The sequence below is a fragment of the Colletotrichum gloeosporioides genome (genome assembly GCF_011800055.1).
Source record: "Colletotrichum gloeosporioides strain Lc1 chromosome Unknown consensus_68, whole genome shotgun sequence".
Taxonomy (NCBI): domain Eukaryota; kingdom Fungi; phylum Ascomycota; class Sordariomycetes; order Glomerellales; family Glomerellaceae; genus Colletotrichum; species Colletotrichum gloeosporioides.
Genome location: NW_025544713.1, coordinates 1 through 16,520, shown reverse-complemented (window position 1 = coordinate 16,520; position 16,520 = coordinate 1). Strand labels below are relative to the sequence as shown.

The window sequence follows — 16,520 nt, the reverse complement described above, 5'->3', positions numbered from 1 at the left end:
ACTGCGCAACGACATACGTTGCGACTGCGACTCGACTGCACATGCTGCTGTTGCTCACTCACTCACTCGCCTCTCACTCTCACGTCCAACGTACCCCCACGACCCGCGAAACCTTGACCTCTCTGCTGCGTCTGCGCTCTGCATTCACTCACCACCACCACAACAACACCACGTCGATTGCGACTGAAGGGGTGACATCCTTATCCAACCCATTGGATCCCTCTCCCCTGTGCGCTTCAGGGGCCGCCCAATCCAACACGCGAGAAAGAACGAACTCCCCGGCGGACGACATCTCAACTTGCCATTGAGCCACGTTTCAGACAACACCGTCTTCCTTGCATTCCAAATCGCCATCACCACCGCCCAGGCTAAACCAGCCGAGAGAAACAATCCCACTGCCGTCAGGAACAAGAGGCAACACCCCAATCTTGGCTTTGCTTGTCTGGCAGGGTCTCCCATCGCATCTCGGTCGACGCGGCACCCAAACACGACCTTCTTTCATCCCCGCAACTTGCGGCTCTCACCTCTCGGCCCTCAACTCGCCACACCCACACGCATCTGTGCTGAGTTGTGCCGCAGCTTGGTTTCAGCGTCGCATTTGTTTCCCTTCTTATCGATTGGCCTCTCTCGTCCTATGAGCCTGTACATCGCCTTAGTCCAACCTTCTCGCTCGAGCATTGATACCAGTCGGGACATACGCCTTCCTTGAGACTAGCCCATTTCATGCCTTCGCACACCATCATCCTCAACATCTGTGGCCGTCCGATCATCGCCCATCCCACATCTCATACCCTCGACGTTACCTCCCTCCAGCCATCCTCCTCGCCTGCCTTCAGTCTGATCCCGGTTCGCTGATCGCCCCTACTTTTTCTCTGCCGAGCATCACCCTGTCTCCCCCAGAGCACGGGGCCAGTCATCTACTCATCGACCCTGCGGCCCTGCAGGTTGCTTCACCTCGAGTTCCGCGTCCAATCACGCCACCGCTGGCCTTGAGAAATCCATCAGAGAGGCTTATCGGGTACATCCAAAAGGTTCTCATTAGCGTTTGCTTCATGTTCGTCTGGGATCGGCGCTCGTAGCTCAGCGGGTTCCCCTCGACCCGTCTCTCTCTCTCCCAACGCACAGCACATCCGCCTGTGCCGTAGTAGACACTTTAGACTCTCCCCTATATAGAAACCCACTGCCTTCTTCCTGCTTTTGGACGTTTTAGCCCTTGCGTCGATGATTGTGCTCCCTCGCTGTCAATCCAGTCTGGGAATACCTTCAACATGGCCCAACCATCACATGCACAGTCGTCTGGCACGGCTTCCGCACCCATGATGGTAGACCACGATCGCGGGTACGACGACAAACAGGAAGGGGTTGAAGTCAGTGGGCGCGAGATCAACCCTGCCTCCGACTCGATCACGTCGAGATATCAAGAACGGCCTGATCCGGTCGAGGACTTGAAGGAGCGCCTCTCGCAATGGGGTGAGTCTAGTGTCTATGCCGGCTACTCTGATGATGAAGAGCAAGGGTCCGAACATGAACTTCTTTTAGATCCCAATCTGCCCGAAGAATACGACTCGAGAGTCCAGAAGGCGGCGACCACGCCTACCGAAGAGGTTGACGATGAGTTGGCTATGAAGGCCGAGGAGGAGGAGGATTCACCATATCCCGAAGTTCGCGCCGCCGTCCGCAACTACGACGAAGATGTACCATGCAACACGATCCGAGCATGGACTATCGGCTTGCTGCTGGTGACCGTCGGTGCCTCGATGAACACGCTGTTCTCATTACGCCAGCCGTCCATCGGTCTTGGACCTCTGATTGCTCAGATTATCGCCTGGCCGATGGGACACGGCTGGGCCAAGGTCATGCCTACGAAGCAGTTCAAGACGTTTGGTATCAAGTGGAGTTTGAACCCGGGTCCGTTTAATGTCAAGGAGCACTCCATCATCGTCGTCATGGCGGGTGTCTCCTTCTCCGTTGCTTACGCCACGGATATTATTTTGGCTCAGCTTGTGTTCTACAAGCAGGATTTCGGCATCCTCTTTCAGCTGCTACTGACGATTTCGACACAATCCCTCGGCTACGGAATTGCCGGCATTATGAGAAAGTTCCTTGGTGAGTTTTACGTGAGCATGGCGGTGTGTTGGTTTACTAATGTCAATTTCAGTCTATCCGGCCGCCATGATCTGGCCCGGAAACTTGGTCTCCGTCACTCTGATGAACGCCATGTACGAGAAGAATGACCGTCCCGACCCGAGCTTCATTGGCGGCTCCATGCCGCGATACAAGTGGTTCTCGATCATCGTCTTGGCTTCATTCTGCTACTATTGGATTCCGGGTTTCCTCGCGCAGTTCCTCAGCATCATGGCCTTCGCCACATGGATTGCGCCGAACAACGTCATCGTCAATCAATTGTTTGGCGGCACAAGTGGTCTGTCGCTGCTGCCACTGACCCTCGACTGGACCCAGATCTCCGGTTTCGTCGGCTCCCCTCTCATCCCCCCATGGCACGCCATTGCCAACACCCTGATCGGTGTTGTCACCTTCTTCCTCATCGGCGCCTCAGCCTTCCACTACAGCGGTGTGTGGTACGCCCAGTACCTGCCCATGAGCGACTCGGGCACCTACGACAACACCGGCAGCCCGTACAACACTAGCCGTATTTTGACCCCCCAGTTGACGCTGAACGAGGAGGCGTACAAGGCCTATTCGCCGCTGTTCATCAGCACGACGTTCGCCATTTCTTACGGCCTGTCATTCGCCGCCATCGCCTCACTGATCGTTTACACTTACCTGCACAACGGAAAGCAGATCTGGGCTCAGTACCGCGGCAGCACCAAGGAGAAGCCCGATATCCACATGAAGCTCATGAAGAAGTACAAGGAGGCGCCTACGTGGTGGTACATGGGCCTGTTCGTCATCGTGAGTGCTCAAGCGTCGAAAATCCTCCCGACGCTTACTGACCTGAACTCTAGATGCTTGGCGTCGGCTTCGTCGCTGTCCTCGCGTACCCGACCAACCTGAGCTGGTGGGCATTCCTTCTGGCTGTTGTCATCTCCTTCAGCTTCTCCCTGCCCATCGGCATCATCCAGGCCATCACGAACAATCAGATCGGTCTGAACGTGCTCACGGAGTTCATCTACGGCTACATCCAGCCCGGACGACCTCTCGCCCTGATGATGTAAGTCCTTGCGTGTCAGACATCAGACCCTTGCACCTTACTGACAAGTTCCGCAGCTTCAAGACCTTCGGCTACATCACCATGTCCCAGGCCCTTAGCTTTGTCTCCGACCTCAAGTTCGGGCACTACATGAAGATCCCGCCCCGCACAATGTTCATGTGCCAGGTCGTCGCAACTACCTTCTCCTGCTTTATCCAAATCGCCGTCCTTAACGCGGCGCTCAAGAACATCCCCGACGTCTGCACCCCGCACCAGGAGAACAAGTTCTCCTGCCCCGGCGGCCGCGTCTTCTTCGCCGCCTCCGTCATCTGGGGTCTCATCGGCCCCGCGCGCATGTTCTCCCCGGGCCAGGTCTACTCGGGCCTCTTCATCTTCTTCGGCGTCGGCGCCGTCACCCCCGTCATCTTCTACTTCGCCGCCCTCAAGTGGCCCAAGAGCCCCATCAAGTACCTCATGGCCCCCGTCATCTTCGGCGGCGCCGGCGCCATCCCGCCCGCCACCCCGCTCAACTACCTCAGCTGGGGCATCGTCGGCTACATCTTCCAGCACTACATCCGCAAGAAGCACTTTGGCTGGTGGTCGCGCCTCAACTACCTCACCTCGTCCGGCCTGGACCTGGGTCTCGCACTCGCGACGCTGGTCATCTTCCTGGCCTTCACGCTCAACAAGATCGAGCCGCCCAAGTGGTGGGGCAACGACATCGTCACGTCAACGATGGATGCGCAGGGCACCGCGATCCAGATGACGCCGCCACCGGGCCAGAAGTTTGGGCCGACGCACTGGTAGAGGAAGAAAGAGATGTATGTGTATGTGTGTGTGGGTTTGCGACGGCGTTGGGTCTATGGGCGTGACACAAACTCATTTTCATATAGGGACAACAAGGGATTGGGTGAATTTGGGAAAACCAAGGTTGGGAATACTAAGAGATGGTAGATGGCTGGTAACCACGATACTAAGCTGCTTCAATTATTGTGTATATTCTGTACCCAGCCGAGCTATGCCGACTTTTTTGTCTAATCTTACGCGTTGTTTCTGTACACGACCCGTCTCTTCAGAGACTATACTGTCCGTCGTTCAATGCCCGTCATACGTGATAAGGGACAACTGAAGAAACCACGCTACCTCAGTATGGCGAGGCGGCCTTGATTTGGCCATCAATTGGTTGAACGTGAAAAGCCTGGCTGAGCCCCGTACTGGTCCCTGTCCACGGGTCGTATAGGAAGATCTCTTCATAGCAGTAAGTAGTAGAGCCGCGCCGCAACCACGCAGTCACTTAAGCGCGCTGCGCCCCACGCATGGTATGAAATCGAACCACCACCCTTCTTACAGGCTTCGATAACGAAGGCCGCAGATGCAGCCTCGGCATTCTCAGCCCGAGCCAGAACCCCATAGCAAAGCAACAAGAACTGCAGATCTTACAACACACGGATTCTTGGCTCTTGTTGGTTCAGAACGCCACACAATGTTTGTGAAACCAAGCAGCGTAGCAACGGTACCCGAAACTAAGAGCGTCGCATCGGCGGTGGACTGTGCCTGTCTGCTGAGTGGAAACGCTCGAGTTTTGATGGGTGGGGCCCGCGCGCGGCGGTGGTGTTCAACTCCGTTAATCCGCTGTGGAGGCGCTAACGGTTCGGGGCAAACGGCCGGGGCCGTGGGGCATTGCGACGGGGCGAGCGGACAGGTCCAGTCAAGACTCAAGACTCAAGCCACAGGGAAGAGGCGCTGGAGTGGCCCAGGCCCCTCCCTCCACTTACAAGTACCTAGTAGTGTCCTTCATGCGTTGAAGTTTCGTTGGGGGCGAAAAACAAGCCCATACGTAAAATCGGCACTAGAACACAATGGAGCCTCCAAGTTTCGAACCATTGTTTCTTGTGGATGTTGTGGATGGACCAGAGTCTCCGATTCTTTCCAGCCACGGCCCGAATGCTGGAAGCCTCCCCCGCGGAAGGCTGGGAGGGGCGGAGTCGGCGGGAAGAAACACAGAGTCAGGACGATGTTGTCATTGTCTGTGCTTTCGTGTGAGGGCAGGTGTCATTGGGTTTGCCAAGGGTATCTCGATGATTTCTGTTGCCCCAATTTGACGACGAGTCAGGGTTTTTGAGTGACGTTATGATATTGGAGCTTTTTCGAGAGGGGGTATCTCAAATGGACAATTGTGAAATGCCGGCCGGATGGGTGGGCACTCCATGATGGAGGTTCACTGTTGGTTCCCACAAGAGAGGGAGCCAAGAGGGGCCTTCTTGATGTGGGCGGCGAGGTTGACTGAGTGTAACGGGGCAGAGGGTGCCTCCAGTGTTCAGGTAAAGGCGGCGGCACCGGCAAATGGGGCCTAGATTCTGTTGGAGATGTTGCCCGATGTCGTACTGCCTGTCGCTCGTCGAATCGGAGGCCTGTAAGATGGAGATGTTGTCACTGCAAAATCAGCCGAACCTTCTGTCACCTCGGGAATGTTGACGCCGGTCCCCATCTCCGGTGTCTATGCAGGGGCAAGTGGGATGGGATGGGATGTGATCCAGAGAAGGCCCGGCCTGGAAGGATGCAGACAACAATGCAACTTCCTGGACAACCTTGATTTGATTTGCACTTTCCCACTCTATTTGCATGCCCATTCCCCATTGCCAATATTTGCTTATTCCTCGACCGGCACCAATCAGACTCTCTCGATTTCACCCTTTCAGAACCCATTCACGCGGGCAATGTTCCCTTTCCCCCTCCAACTCCACGCCGGTATGCACAAATCGTACGAAGAAATCAGCGACCAGGCTCATCTGGATCACGGATTCACCGTTGGGGCTAGTTCACCGCCACCAGAAGCCCTATATCCCAGCACACCGGCCGGCCTATCGGAATTTGATTTCGGCCGCAGGTGGCTTGACTGAACCCCGACCACAAGCTCCAGGCCTAGAGCTGTCACCCTCGTGGAATGTCTCTACAATCTGACCCTGCAGGAGGGCAGAGGCAAGGAGGCTAACGACGAGCATCCAAAACATAGTTGCACCCAAAGTGGCTGGGACGGCCAATGACCTGCATGAACAGCGGTCGATCTCAACCGCCCGCCGACTGACACCCATCGTGACGCACGAAATCCCATCATGCTTCCTTCTTCCTCGACAGCTAACTCCACAGACACTTGGCTTCCCCTAGATCCCCCGACATCGACAGTCGTTGTTGCATTGCAGCTGCATCTGGCGCCCCTCCAATCCGCCGCGGCGGGGACGCCACTTCAACGTGCCACTCGCATGCCCCCTTGGCTTAGGCTTGAGGTAATCGCGACCTCCGAGTGCTTCCCAACCCTGAGAAGGCCTGCAGCTGCCTGCCGCTTCTGCTCTCGCCCAAACCACTTGGTCCTGGGCCAAAGCTCTGAGACATCCCACTGAGAATGGTTTGGGCTCTCGATAGACATCAAGTCTACCACGGAGAATCTTCCGCAATCAACTAGGTCCAGTGGATCACGGTACATCAGCAATGCAGAGACGATGGGTTCTCAGACGATGACTCCTGCAAGACTAATGCACCGCACAGACATGCTATCATCACGTTGCCCTCATTGACCCTAACCCAGCAAACCTCTCTGATTCGAGCCACTTTTCGCCTGTCGTTGGGGACCTCTCTGGAAGATGCCGTGAAGAAGTCTAGCCTTCGTCTCTGGCCCGGCAAAATGCACAGATGACAACCTTCTCCGCCTGCTGACGGATTACCGACTCCATGGAATTTTGTCAGTGGCTTCTGCGCCGCTCGCAGGTTATGCAGCCCGCTTAGTTGGGAAGCTTGCGGCCATTGACACCCAATTAACACCGGCACATCCGTTGAGGTATCATTGCGTCGCTTCTGCAAATTCTGCCCTTTCAAACTGGGGACAAAGCCTGTGACATGGCGATCCTGGCAACTCGGCTGGCTCAGTGCTTGGCATCAGCCATTGAGTTTAGCGGAGAGAAAGAGCCCGCTCGCTTGGCACTTGCAGACAATCGCTACAGGCGCCATCCATCTTTCCTGAGGACCCGTCATGGAGAGGCAGTTCCTAAACCAACCCATCCAGATCGGTCCCGGGGGACCGTAGCTTCCGGACCAGCAACTGCCAGTGTGGCCTTCTGCGGGCAACTCGTTCTGGCGACGGAAGTTCTTCCCAAACGATCTGCCTTCTTAGTGTACTGCTTCTCAGATCAGCATCATGTCAACAAGCTGACGAGAGGACTAATTTCTCATCCTGCCTCCTCCAACAACGCCAAGTATCAATACATACGTATTCTTAATTCGAACCCTATTGAACTCACTCTACCACCTCCCGAATAGGATACTTCTCCGCGAGGATACGAAGTCGCTTTAATCTACGCGTATTTAAAGTTTCAACTCATCCGACGAACGCTACCCACTCTGGAGCCGTCTGTCAACCTATAACACCTAGACCCTTGAGACCCCTGAACCCAATTCGACTTGCGTATACGGCCGAAGATGGCGAGCCAAAACGCCCTCGAGAAAGACTCGGCACCGGCCGGAAAGGCAGTCTATGATCCGGACTTCACTGCCCGTGTCATTGCCGCTACGGGGCCGAACGCCAACCCCCGTCTGGCCCAGATCATGCCGAGTCTGCTGCGGCATCTCCATGATTTTGCAAGAGAAGTCGACCTGACAGTCGGTGAATGGATGGCTGGTGTGCAACTGGTGCGTCTGCCGTCTGCTTCGTTCTTGCAAACTTGGTAAAATAACGTTGAACCCTCGTCTACTAACATGTCGTCACCGTTTAGATCAACGAGGCAGGCCAAATGTCCAACGACGCCCGTAACGAGACCCAACTTGTCTGCGATATCCTCGGCCTCGAATCCCTCGTCGACGAAATAACCTCCACACAGCTTCAGCTCCAAACAACGTCCTCTCTCGCGGCAAACCCGACGTCATCCGCCATCCTAGGCCCCTTCTACCGCCACGACGCCCCTATCCTCCCCAACGGCAGCTCCATCGTCTCCTCCCTCGACTCTCCAGATTACCAAAAGGCCTCGACTCACCTATACGGCCGCGTCCTCGACCAGAGCGGCAGCCCGGTCCCCGGCGCCATCGTCGACCTCTGGCACACCGCCCCGAACGGCATGTACGAGCAACAGGACGCGGACCAGCCGGACATGGACCTCCGCGGCCGGTTCAAGACCGACGAGGAGGGAAGATACTCGTTGTACTGCCTGCGGCCCGTGCCGTACCCCGTCCCCGACGACGGGCCCGGCGGCAAGATCCTCAAGCTGCTCGACAGACACCCCTACCGCCCCGCGCACATACACTTCATCGTCTCGGCGGACGGGCACAGGCCGCTGACGACGCAGCTGTTCGACAGCGAGGATAAGTTCCTCGAGAACGATACGGTTTTTGCTGTCAAGAAGGATTTGGTGGTGGAGTACAAACCAAACGAGTCTGATCCGAAGGCTGCCTGGGTTTTGGAGTACGACTTTGTCTTGCCGAGTGCGTGAGGCCCTATCTGTAGACCAAAATACCTATCTGGCAGACTCAAACGCTATCACGAAGACATGAATAACAAAACGCACTTCCAACCATTATGCACGCTGTACCGTCTGCTTGGAATGTTTAATTCCTTTGATTTCGAATTTTTGTGCTTTTTTGGTATCCCATGATCCCGTATCTTGTTGCTTGGCAGAATCCTTTCCTCCCATTTTGTCTCACCATAACTCCGTACCAATGATCATTACCCATGGAGCAAGCCCGGAGGTCTTCCAATACCGATACATGGTCTACATACACACGACACAGGGGCTTCGCAAACCTCCTCTCCTCCCGTGCAAGCTTGCCTGCCCGCATACAGTCAAACACAACGATCCGCCAACACTGGGTATATCTGTCTCGCCGCGCCCGCGCACTTTCCATTCTCCTCCAGTCGGCTTTTGTCATCCTCGTCTGCTCGATCCCTCGCCCAAATGGTACTACGAATGTTCCGCGAGGGTGTACATCGGCACGTTCAAAGGAGCCACATAACCCCCCGCACCCGCAGGAGCTCCCCCTCCTCCACCTGCGTTCCCATTAGGCCCAAAGTTTCCGAACCCCTGGAATCGCGGACCCGGGCCTTGCACCGGGAAACCTTGCCCGGGCACCGGCATCACCCCGCCCGTCTGCGGCGGCGCAGGTACATTTGGTCCCGCCGGCATGGGCCCGCCCGCAGGAGGACCCGGAGTAGCGCCGAAAGCCCACATCGAGTCAAAGGGAACCTCTTCGTCGCCCATGTCGGAGTCGCCCATCCTCGTACTCAGGTCGCCGCCCGAGTGCGACATGCCGGGCGTGCTACCCGCCGGGGAAACGCCGGCAGACGGGCCAGCGGGGGCGGAGGAGAAGCTGTGGTCTGTCCTCATGGACAACGGCGGAGGCGCCATCGCCTTTACCGCGGACCCGGGCGGTGCGGAGGGGGCGGTTGTCGCAAAGGAGTTCTTGCGGGAGGGGGCGGTGCGTTTAAAGAGGCTGCCGATCGGGTCGTGCAGGGCTGTTGGGGACATTGTTTGCGGGATAGGCATGGCTGGCTGCTCGGGCTTCTTTGAGCGCAATTCGTAAATTACGTTGCGGAACGAGTTGAGAATGAAGAGAAGCCTATTGGCCTGCGGGTCGCTCGTCGCGCAGTAGTTCATGATTGAAATTGTGCTGGACATGGAGGTTCCGTAGGTCGGGTTCGGGTATATGGCGGAAAATTCATTACTGAGGACGATGAGAGACGCGGCGAAGAGGAAGTACCTTGAATCAATGTAAGCGGCATGTCTTGATAATAGTTCTTTTTTGGGGGAAGAGCTTACAGGACAAACGGGTTGCGCTGCGGAAGATAGTTGCTGTCGAATGCCTTCTGCACCAGGGCGATTGTTTCATTGGCCGCGCTGAGGCAAGCCTCGCAGTATTTCGACGTGCGGTTGATCCAGCGAGGAACCGGCAGCGTAAAACCTTTGCGCTCATTGTGAACCTTGCTCAGAAGATAAATGAAGAACGGCCGTGTGAGGATGATGATGGTGTGGTAGTAGAAAAGGTTGACGTGAAGGGCGGCGATGGCCTGCGCTGGGTTGCTTGGATCGGCAGCCACCTGCCCCGACGACAAATCGTCGCTGAGTGATGCGTGCCAGGCTCCGCATTGCTCCCAAATCTCAGACGTCCTGCGAATTGATACGAGCCGGCGGGCGTAGATCTTTTTCAAGATCTGGCCAACAATTTGACAGCATTTTACAGCGGCGTCGAGCCCGTCGCTGGGGTTCTGGATCCGTACCAATTCACTGGCAGACTTCTTCTCAAACACAAGCAGAGCGTCGGCCGAGCATTCTTCCTCGTCAATCGCGACAGGACGGCCCAGCGAGGCGGCGAGGAAGCGGTCGAGGATGAACAAGCTTCTCCAGAGGCTTCGGCGCAACCTGACATCTTCGCTTTTGAAGATGAAATGGTTTTCATGGACTCTGTGCAAGCCGAGTGCGAAGCCAGAGCGAACTGCCATGCCTTTGGGACGGTGTTAGACGTGGTGTGCAGGGGAGGTAGGGATTGAGCTAAGACTTACCGAAATAGGCATACGCCGCATTGCGCTTGGACACTGCCAGCATGTAGACAGCCATCAACAACAACGCTTGCACAGACCAGAAATCCGCATCTTCAAACCCAGAAATGGGGTCGCCGAGAGCTTTCGCACTCCTAAAGAAAGACTCTGCTCGGTCAAATTGGGCAGTTCTGAGCTTCTTGAAGATGGCGTCCTCCTTGCTGTTAGGAAGCGGCGTCGCGAATACCATGCCGATTGCAAAGGTTAGGTACAACAGACATAGGAAGGATGGCTGTGCGGTAAGGGGATCCGAGTAACACGCCTCCAATGATCTTTCGAAAGTGAGCCTGTCGAAGACTTGAATCAAACCGTAAGTCTATGAAGGGTTAGCAGGAGTGTTGTACCAGGAATAGACTCTTTTTTACGTTTGTGAAAAACGACTCAACCAAAGCATTAGCCGTATCCCTGTCAGGTAAGATGTGCGGTGTCTGTATGTTGGCCGGCATCGCTATCGTGGCCTCCATGATCTTGTGGCGGCTTGGATCTTCCGTGAACTCGCTGGGACCAGCGCTGGCTTCAACAATCATCCGAATGAGCTGAAGATAAGCCAACGACGCGGAGTCGCCAACATAGACTATCACTTTTGTTAGTTTTGCCTTGGTCGCATATCTACGGGGTAAGTCGTACGTAGTCTTCCTGTCGGATCTTGAAGCATCCTGACTGATTGCGTGAGTGCCGTCTCTTCGTCGGGGCCTGAAGCTGTGCTGTGCCGAGAGCGAATGTCGAAATCCCGATCTCCCCCTGCCGGATCATGGTCTTGCTCGATGGAGGGTTTTATGTCGAAGCCAACATGCGGCTTGTCCTCATTGGGCAGCGGCTTGGTCTCCCACGGCGTGGCGGCCGCTGCGGGGCTTTCTGATGCGAATGCAGCATCTTGGACAACTGGCTTGCTTGTGGGGAGCTCTTCAATATTGCGACGTTTCGAAGGCGAAGCTAATTGGTCCGGGGTAGTCTGGTCGGACGTGTGGTTTGGGTTTTGTGTGTATGTACACATCAAATTCCTCTTAGTACACGTCGCACATGGTTTAGAACCGTTGCACTTTTGAGATATTGGTCAGTCATTGAAGCAGGCTGGGTACAAAGTGCGCCATCCAAACCAGGGCAGATGAAGAATGTGACGGGCTCGAAATTGCCAACCCCTGGAGTCAGTCAACCCCCTAGAGAGCGGTGGACGCGAGACCGGCAACATGGAAACCCGCCCGGAGATCGATACTGGGGCTTCTCCATGGGATGAACCAATGACCCCGGTGAAGTCTGCGACCAGATCGTCGGGTTGGCGGCCGAGGTCAGGTCCAAGTCGGGGAATATCCCGGCCAGCTTGACCGGAGAGTGCCCCGTTTAAGGATCCAGCGATATTGCAAGCAATGCCGCGCAGGAAACACCCCCCAAACACATTTCTGGGAGACGCATCTCTGCCCACCATCCACTTGAGATGGTCCAACCTAGTTGGCAACGTAACATTGATCATCAGGGTGGTAGACTGGGATACATAGACAAGTGCGGTGAAACTGGGTTTGGGTATTGATCGAATTGCAAGACGCCGGGCATCTCAAACTTGATCGGAGGATTTGACGCTATTTCGGGGCGGAGGGTACCCGGGCTTGAGTGATATTCGGTACCCAAACTAGGAGACGGGTGATGTGCGGACGGCTTCCCATTATCGGGAGCTGATATGTGACCGATTTGGAGTCTTGAAGCAACTAGCCCAAGGCCGGGGCGAGGGGATGGTGGGGGTCGGAGGGGATGGTATGCAACGCCATCATCAACAACAACCACACTGTGTGATTATGGCGACAATACGTTTTAGATGACAAGGGGGATGGATAGAAAAGGCGGTAAAGGTAAGGCAGGTAGAGAGAGAGCTAGGCAAGGGGAGAGGATCGTGACAATAGACGAGACCAATTGGATTCCGGCTGAAGTTGATGGTGGCAGACAGGGACGTGGTGTGGAAAACAAAAGTAGGGCTCACCTTCTGCTTCCGGCGCTTACAAGTGTCACAGGCCTGGGCGGTCCGTTGGCGCTTGTCTTCGGGGACCTTTGGACGGGTCATTGTTGAGATCGATGCATCAGCCGAACTTCCATGGACCGGCCCTTCTTAGCAATACCCGTTATCCGATGATGCGCGTGATGGTGGGCGGTGGAGTTGGTTTTGGACGAGCAACGGCCGCAGTAAGGCAAGGCGATTGAGAATGAGTAGGGTGACGGGATGTACCAGACCAGTGAGTAAGTAGCCCAACGTGTCGAAAGGCGGAAAGAGGCGCCGAGGATTCACAGAACCAAGCTTCCTGCACGGCACGAACTGTGTCGGAGGGGTGGACTGCTAGGAAACGGATAGCAGGCACCAGGTAGGCATGCTTTCCTTCACCCCTTCGCTGCAGCAAGCTAGGAGCCGCGAGGGAGGATCGCGGTTGCGGGTTAGAAGAAACGGGCCGCCGTCGAGGGTTGCGATAATAGAACCTTGGACGGAAAGGCGCAAGGCGGCTCAGTTCCAACAAACAAGGCCTGTCCCAATTTCCAAGGTGGAAATCAAACTAGTAAGGATCGGTTCTCTGGGCAAGCTTTTTTGACATGTTCCGACGAGGACGGGACAGGCAAGCAAACAAGCGTCTGGTCTGGTGATGGGCGGCTGCTCTCGACGAGGATAGCTGCAAGTGGAGACCTTGAGCGTCGGGTATGGGGTTGGTTACTTTAAAGAGCAACAACACCATACAGAATAGAGATGAGATGTGACGTGGGGAGTAATAGATCTAAGCTTGTGCTTTTGCCTCGCAGCACTGCGGGCGACTGAGAAAGGGATGGGGGCCGCCGTTGCGGCAGCGGATGTCGGCGAAGGCGGGGAACGGGACTCAATGAGAGAGACAAGTAGGGACAGGACGGCGGCGACTGGCGAGGATGAGGAGAGGACAGAGAGAAGAGAGCGGCGAGCCTGGCCGAGTGAGGGAGGGAACGTCGAGACTTTGATCGGATATGGGACTGGCGGCCAGGCCGGGCCAGGCCAGGCACCTTCGATTTGGGCCAACAGAAGACCACCTGCGCCTAACAGGAGCCCGTTCACACATCAGTCAAGTCAGGTCAGGTCACTTGTCAGGGACGGGGGGGAATTGAGATGGAGGAGGATTGGAGCCCTCGCCCGCCCGCCTGCTGCCCGCTCACCCGCTCGCTCGCTCTCAGCGAGTACGCAGGCAGGGTGGTCGCCCGAGTCGAGTAGAGCCGGCCGGCGGGCTGTCCCTGAGTCTTGTCCTCGCGCGACAAAAGATGCACAGCGGGGGCCAAGAGAGGGTCGGGGATTCAGACGGGGACAGGGGGGTGTGGCCGAGAGGAGAGTCGGTAGGGCAGGGGCCTTGACTTTGATGGGCGCCCCCCCGTTGTCTGGATCTGGGATGGATCAAGTTGGGTTTGGGGAATTCTTGAGGGGCTCAAGTCTAGGGGGCGTGTGGGTGGTAACTCGGGTGAACCAAGACTACTGCCACAGGAGCATCGCTGGTCTGGAGAAAAGAGTGCCAGGCGAGACGAGGCGAGGCCCTTACTTTTCGTTCCAACAGGCAACATGCAGCGCGGTTTTTTTTTTTTTTTTTTTTTTCCCGCCATCAACATGACAGAATGAAACAGGCCGAGGAGATGAAGATACCCCGAAGATACGCCCGTATGCACGGCATGGGGGCCCAAAAGAACCGCTGCGACGGCGCTACTGGTTTCTCTGCGCGTATGTACATGAAGAGTGTCATCTCATAGTACATACTTACTGCCCTGCGTACGGCAACGCATGACATGATCCTCTGTCTGTTCGCCGCTCAACACCTTGACATCCTGCTTCAATGTCTCTTGTGTGTGGAGTAGTAATAAGCGAGCGGGAGCTCCTCAGTGGAGGCAATCCTCCGTCAACGTCAGCGCAATTGCGACTTCGACTGAGCAGAGGTCGGCGTCGGCGCTTCTGGTCACCGATGGTGTGCTTCATCGGGTGGTTTTGAGGTGGGCATTGCTGCTGCCGCGCTGATGAGATGATGAGAAATTCCCGCTTGGCAAAACGGACGGTTCCTCTGATATGTTGGATGCCACAGATGGAAATCAATTGGACGGGCCTCGTCCTGAAGAAAGCGGTGGCCAAAACCGAGGAGCTGTCAGGACTGCAGCCCACAAGCTGCAGATTAGACGTTGAACGGCTGAACAGACGTGTCTGTACCTGTCTTATCGCCGGCGGGAGGAATGTCAGCTAGTGTCAAGGTTCAGGGCCACGAGTCCGCAACCACACCAAACGAGCCGCACGGTCGAAGCTGGTGTTAGCGCAGCGCCTATCTGGGGGCATTGAGGAGTCTGCGTGTCAGGCATACGTTTGTGTGCGAGCGTGTGCGAGTACAATGTGACGAAGCTGCCGCAGTAGACGATGACCAATATTTCGCTTGAAAAGGCTGCAAGGGTAGGGAAAGTAGCCTTCTCCCCTCGTATCACGCAAATAATGCCACGTACAGAGACGGTGTCGATGCGGTGGTATTGCAAGACTTTTCTTGCAGATTTGCGCAGACAGACGATACGGTTGTCGTGGAGCTGTGATAATTATTGCAAGCCTCCAAGCCAGTGGCGCCGCTGCTAGCGTTGTATTGAAAAGCGAGAGGACGCGAGACAACACATGGCTTGCTGGCTCCGTCGCCCTATGGCCCTGTAGCTCTTCTGATGCATGCGAGGCACCCGGTGGGCGGGCATCAGACGCAGAAATGCTCGCTGTGTCTTTGGCGGAGGGTGGCCATCCAATGCCTTTGGCTGGACCGTCTGGCCAGACCGGGCTGGCCCCTCGCTGAGCCCGCGGCGATGGTGAGCACGTAGGGCGGGCGAGGCTTGGAGAACAGATGGGAGCTAAGGTGCTGATTGCCACCTGGGGTTAGCAATGTCTTGGGTCTGGAGTGGGTGAAGACCATTCGCCATGGATCTGGTCGCGCTTCCGTCTCGATCGAGAGATCCGATGTCGATTGGAATGTCACCGAGAGCACGGCACGGGAGCGATGCTTCTCGAATTGGTCACCATTCCTCCTGGCAGGACACCCGTATGGGCCGTTTGAGATGTTGTCGATTTGTGATTATACTCTCGGTTGTCTTATGGGAAATGGCGGTTTGGGCGCGGCCGTTGATTTCCTCGATGGGTCGCGATGCTGGATACCGGCAGCTACTTGCAAGAAGCGTTTTGAGCAGAAGTCTGATCTGCACGCCCAAAGCTAAATATCGGAAGTCAGTGTCGAATATTGGAGATTGGTGGTGTGGTCGTGAGGAGAAGCTGAGCTGCATCGTACATGATGCAATGCGGTGCGGAGTGATGTGAAGATGAGGTACGCGGGAATCGAGGGGTAGGTAGTAGACGATGTGTATCTGACTTGTCGATGTTGTTGTTGAGGCGGAAAGGAAAATTCATTGAGGAAAGCGCAAGAAATAATAGAGTATCTGAGTTTCTGCCACAGCCGGCAGACTGATGTGGTAGGTGCAATCCATGGGCTGCTCACCGAGGCACGCACTCATTTGCGTTTGCCTTACCCGAAACCCCTGTCAGTGCGCGATTTATTACCCCTCCACGCTACTTTTACCCATTCGTACGTGCTAACGCTAAAAACGCGTTAATTAATATAAATTATTATATAAATTAATTATTAATAGCTTTAGAAGACCTTTTTTTTACTAGAATCTATATACTATCCTTCTTTTTATCTTTATAAAGTTAACTCCTCTTAAGTAAGTATATTAAAGTACTATAAAAAGCTAAAACTATTACTAACTATATTAATTTAGGGCTTATAATATTATTATTATCTATTT

At 55.4% G+C, this 16,520-nt stretch overlaps 3 protein-coding genes across 3 annotated transcripts; 2 read left to right on the top strand and 1 right to left on the bottom strand.

The window, feature by feature from the left end:
* Nucleotides 1-1,268: 1,268 nt before the first annotated feature.
* On the top strand, nt 1,269-3,958 carry GCG54_00006704 (Sexual differentiation process protein isp4; the record flags this gene model as incomplete). The annotated part of the gene is made up of 4 exons (XM_045406703.1): nt 1,269-2,106; nt 2,159-2,913; nt 2,967-3,172; nt 3,229-3,958. The coding sequence occupies 4 exons, from the start codon at nt 1,269-1,271 to the stop codon at nt 3,956-3,958; spliced, it is 2,529 nt and encodes an 842-aa protein (XP_045260355.1).
* A 3,663-nt stretch (nt 3,959-7,621) lies between these two features.
* Nucleotides 7,622-8,625, top strand: GCG54_00006703 (Catechol 1 2-dioxygenase; the record flags this gene model as incomplete). The annotated part of the gene is made up of 2 exons (XM_045406702.1): nt 7,622-7,831; nt 7,915-8,625. 2 exons carry the CDS (start codon nt 7,622-7,624, stop codon nt 8,623-8,625), a joined length of 921 nt encoding a protein of 306 aa, XP_045260354.1.
* A 468-nt stretch (nt 8,626-9,093) lies between these two features.
* Nucleotides 9,094-12,774, bottom strand: GCG54_00006702 (Activator of stress protein 1; the record flags this gene model as incomplete). The annotated part of the gene is made up of 6 exons (XM_045406701.1): nt 9,094-9,889; nt 9,949-10,630; nt 10,689-11,040; nt 11,090-11,298; nt 11,352-11,763; nt 12,694-12,774. 6 exons carry the CDS (start codon nt 12,772-12,774, stop codon nt 9,094-9,096), a joined length of 2,532 nt encoding a protein of 843 aa, XP_045260353.1.
* Between the last annotated feature and the right edge of the window lie 3,746 nt (nt 12,775-16,520).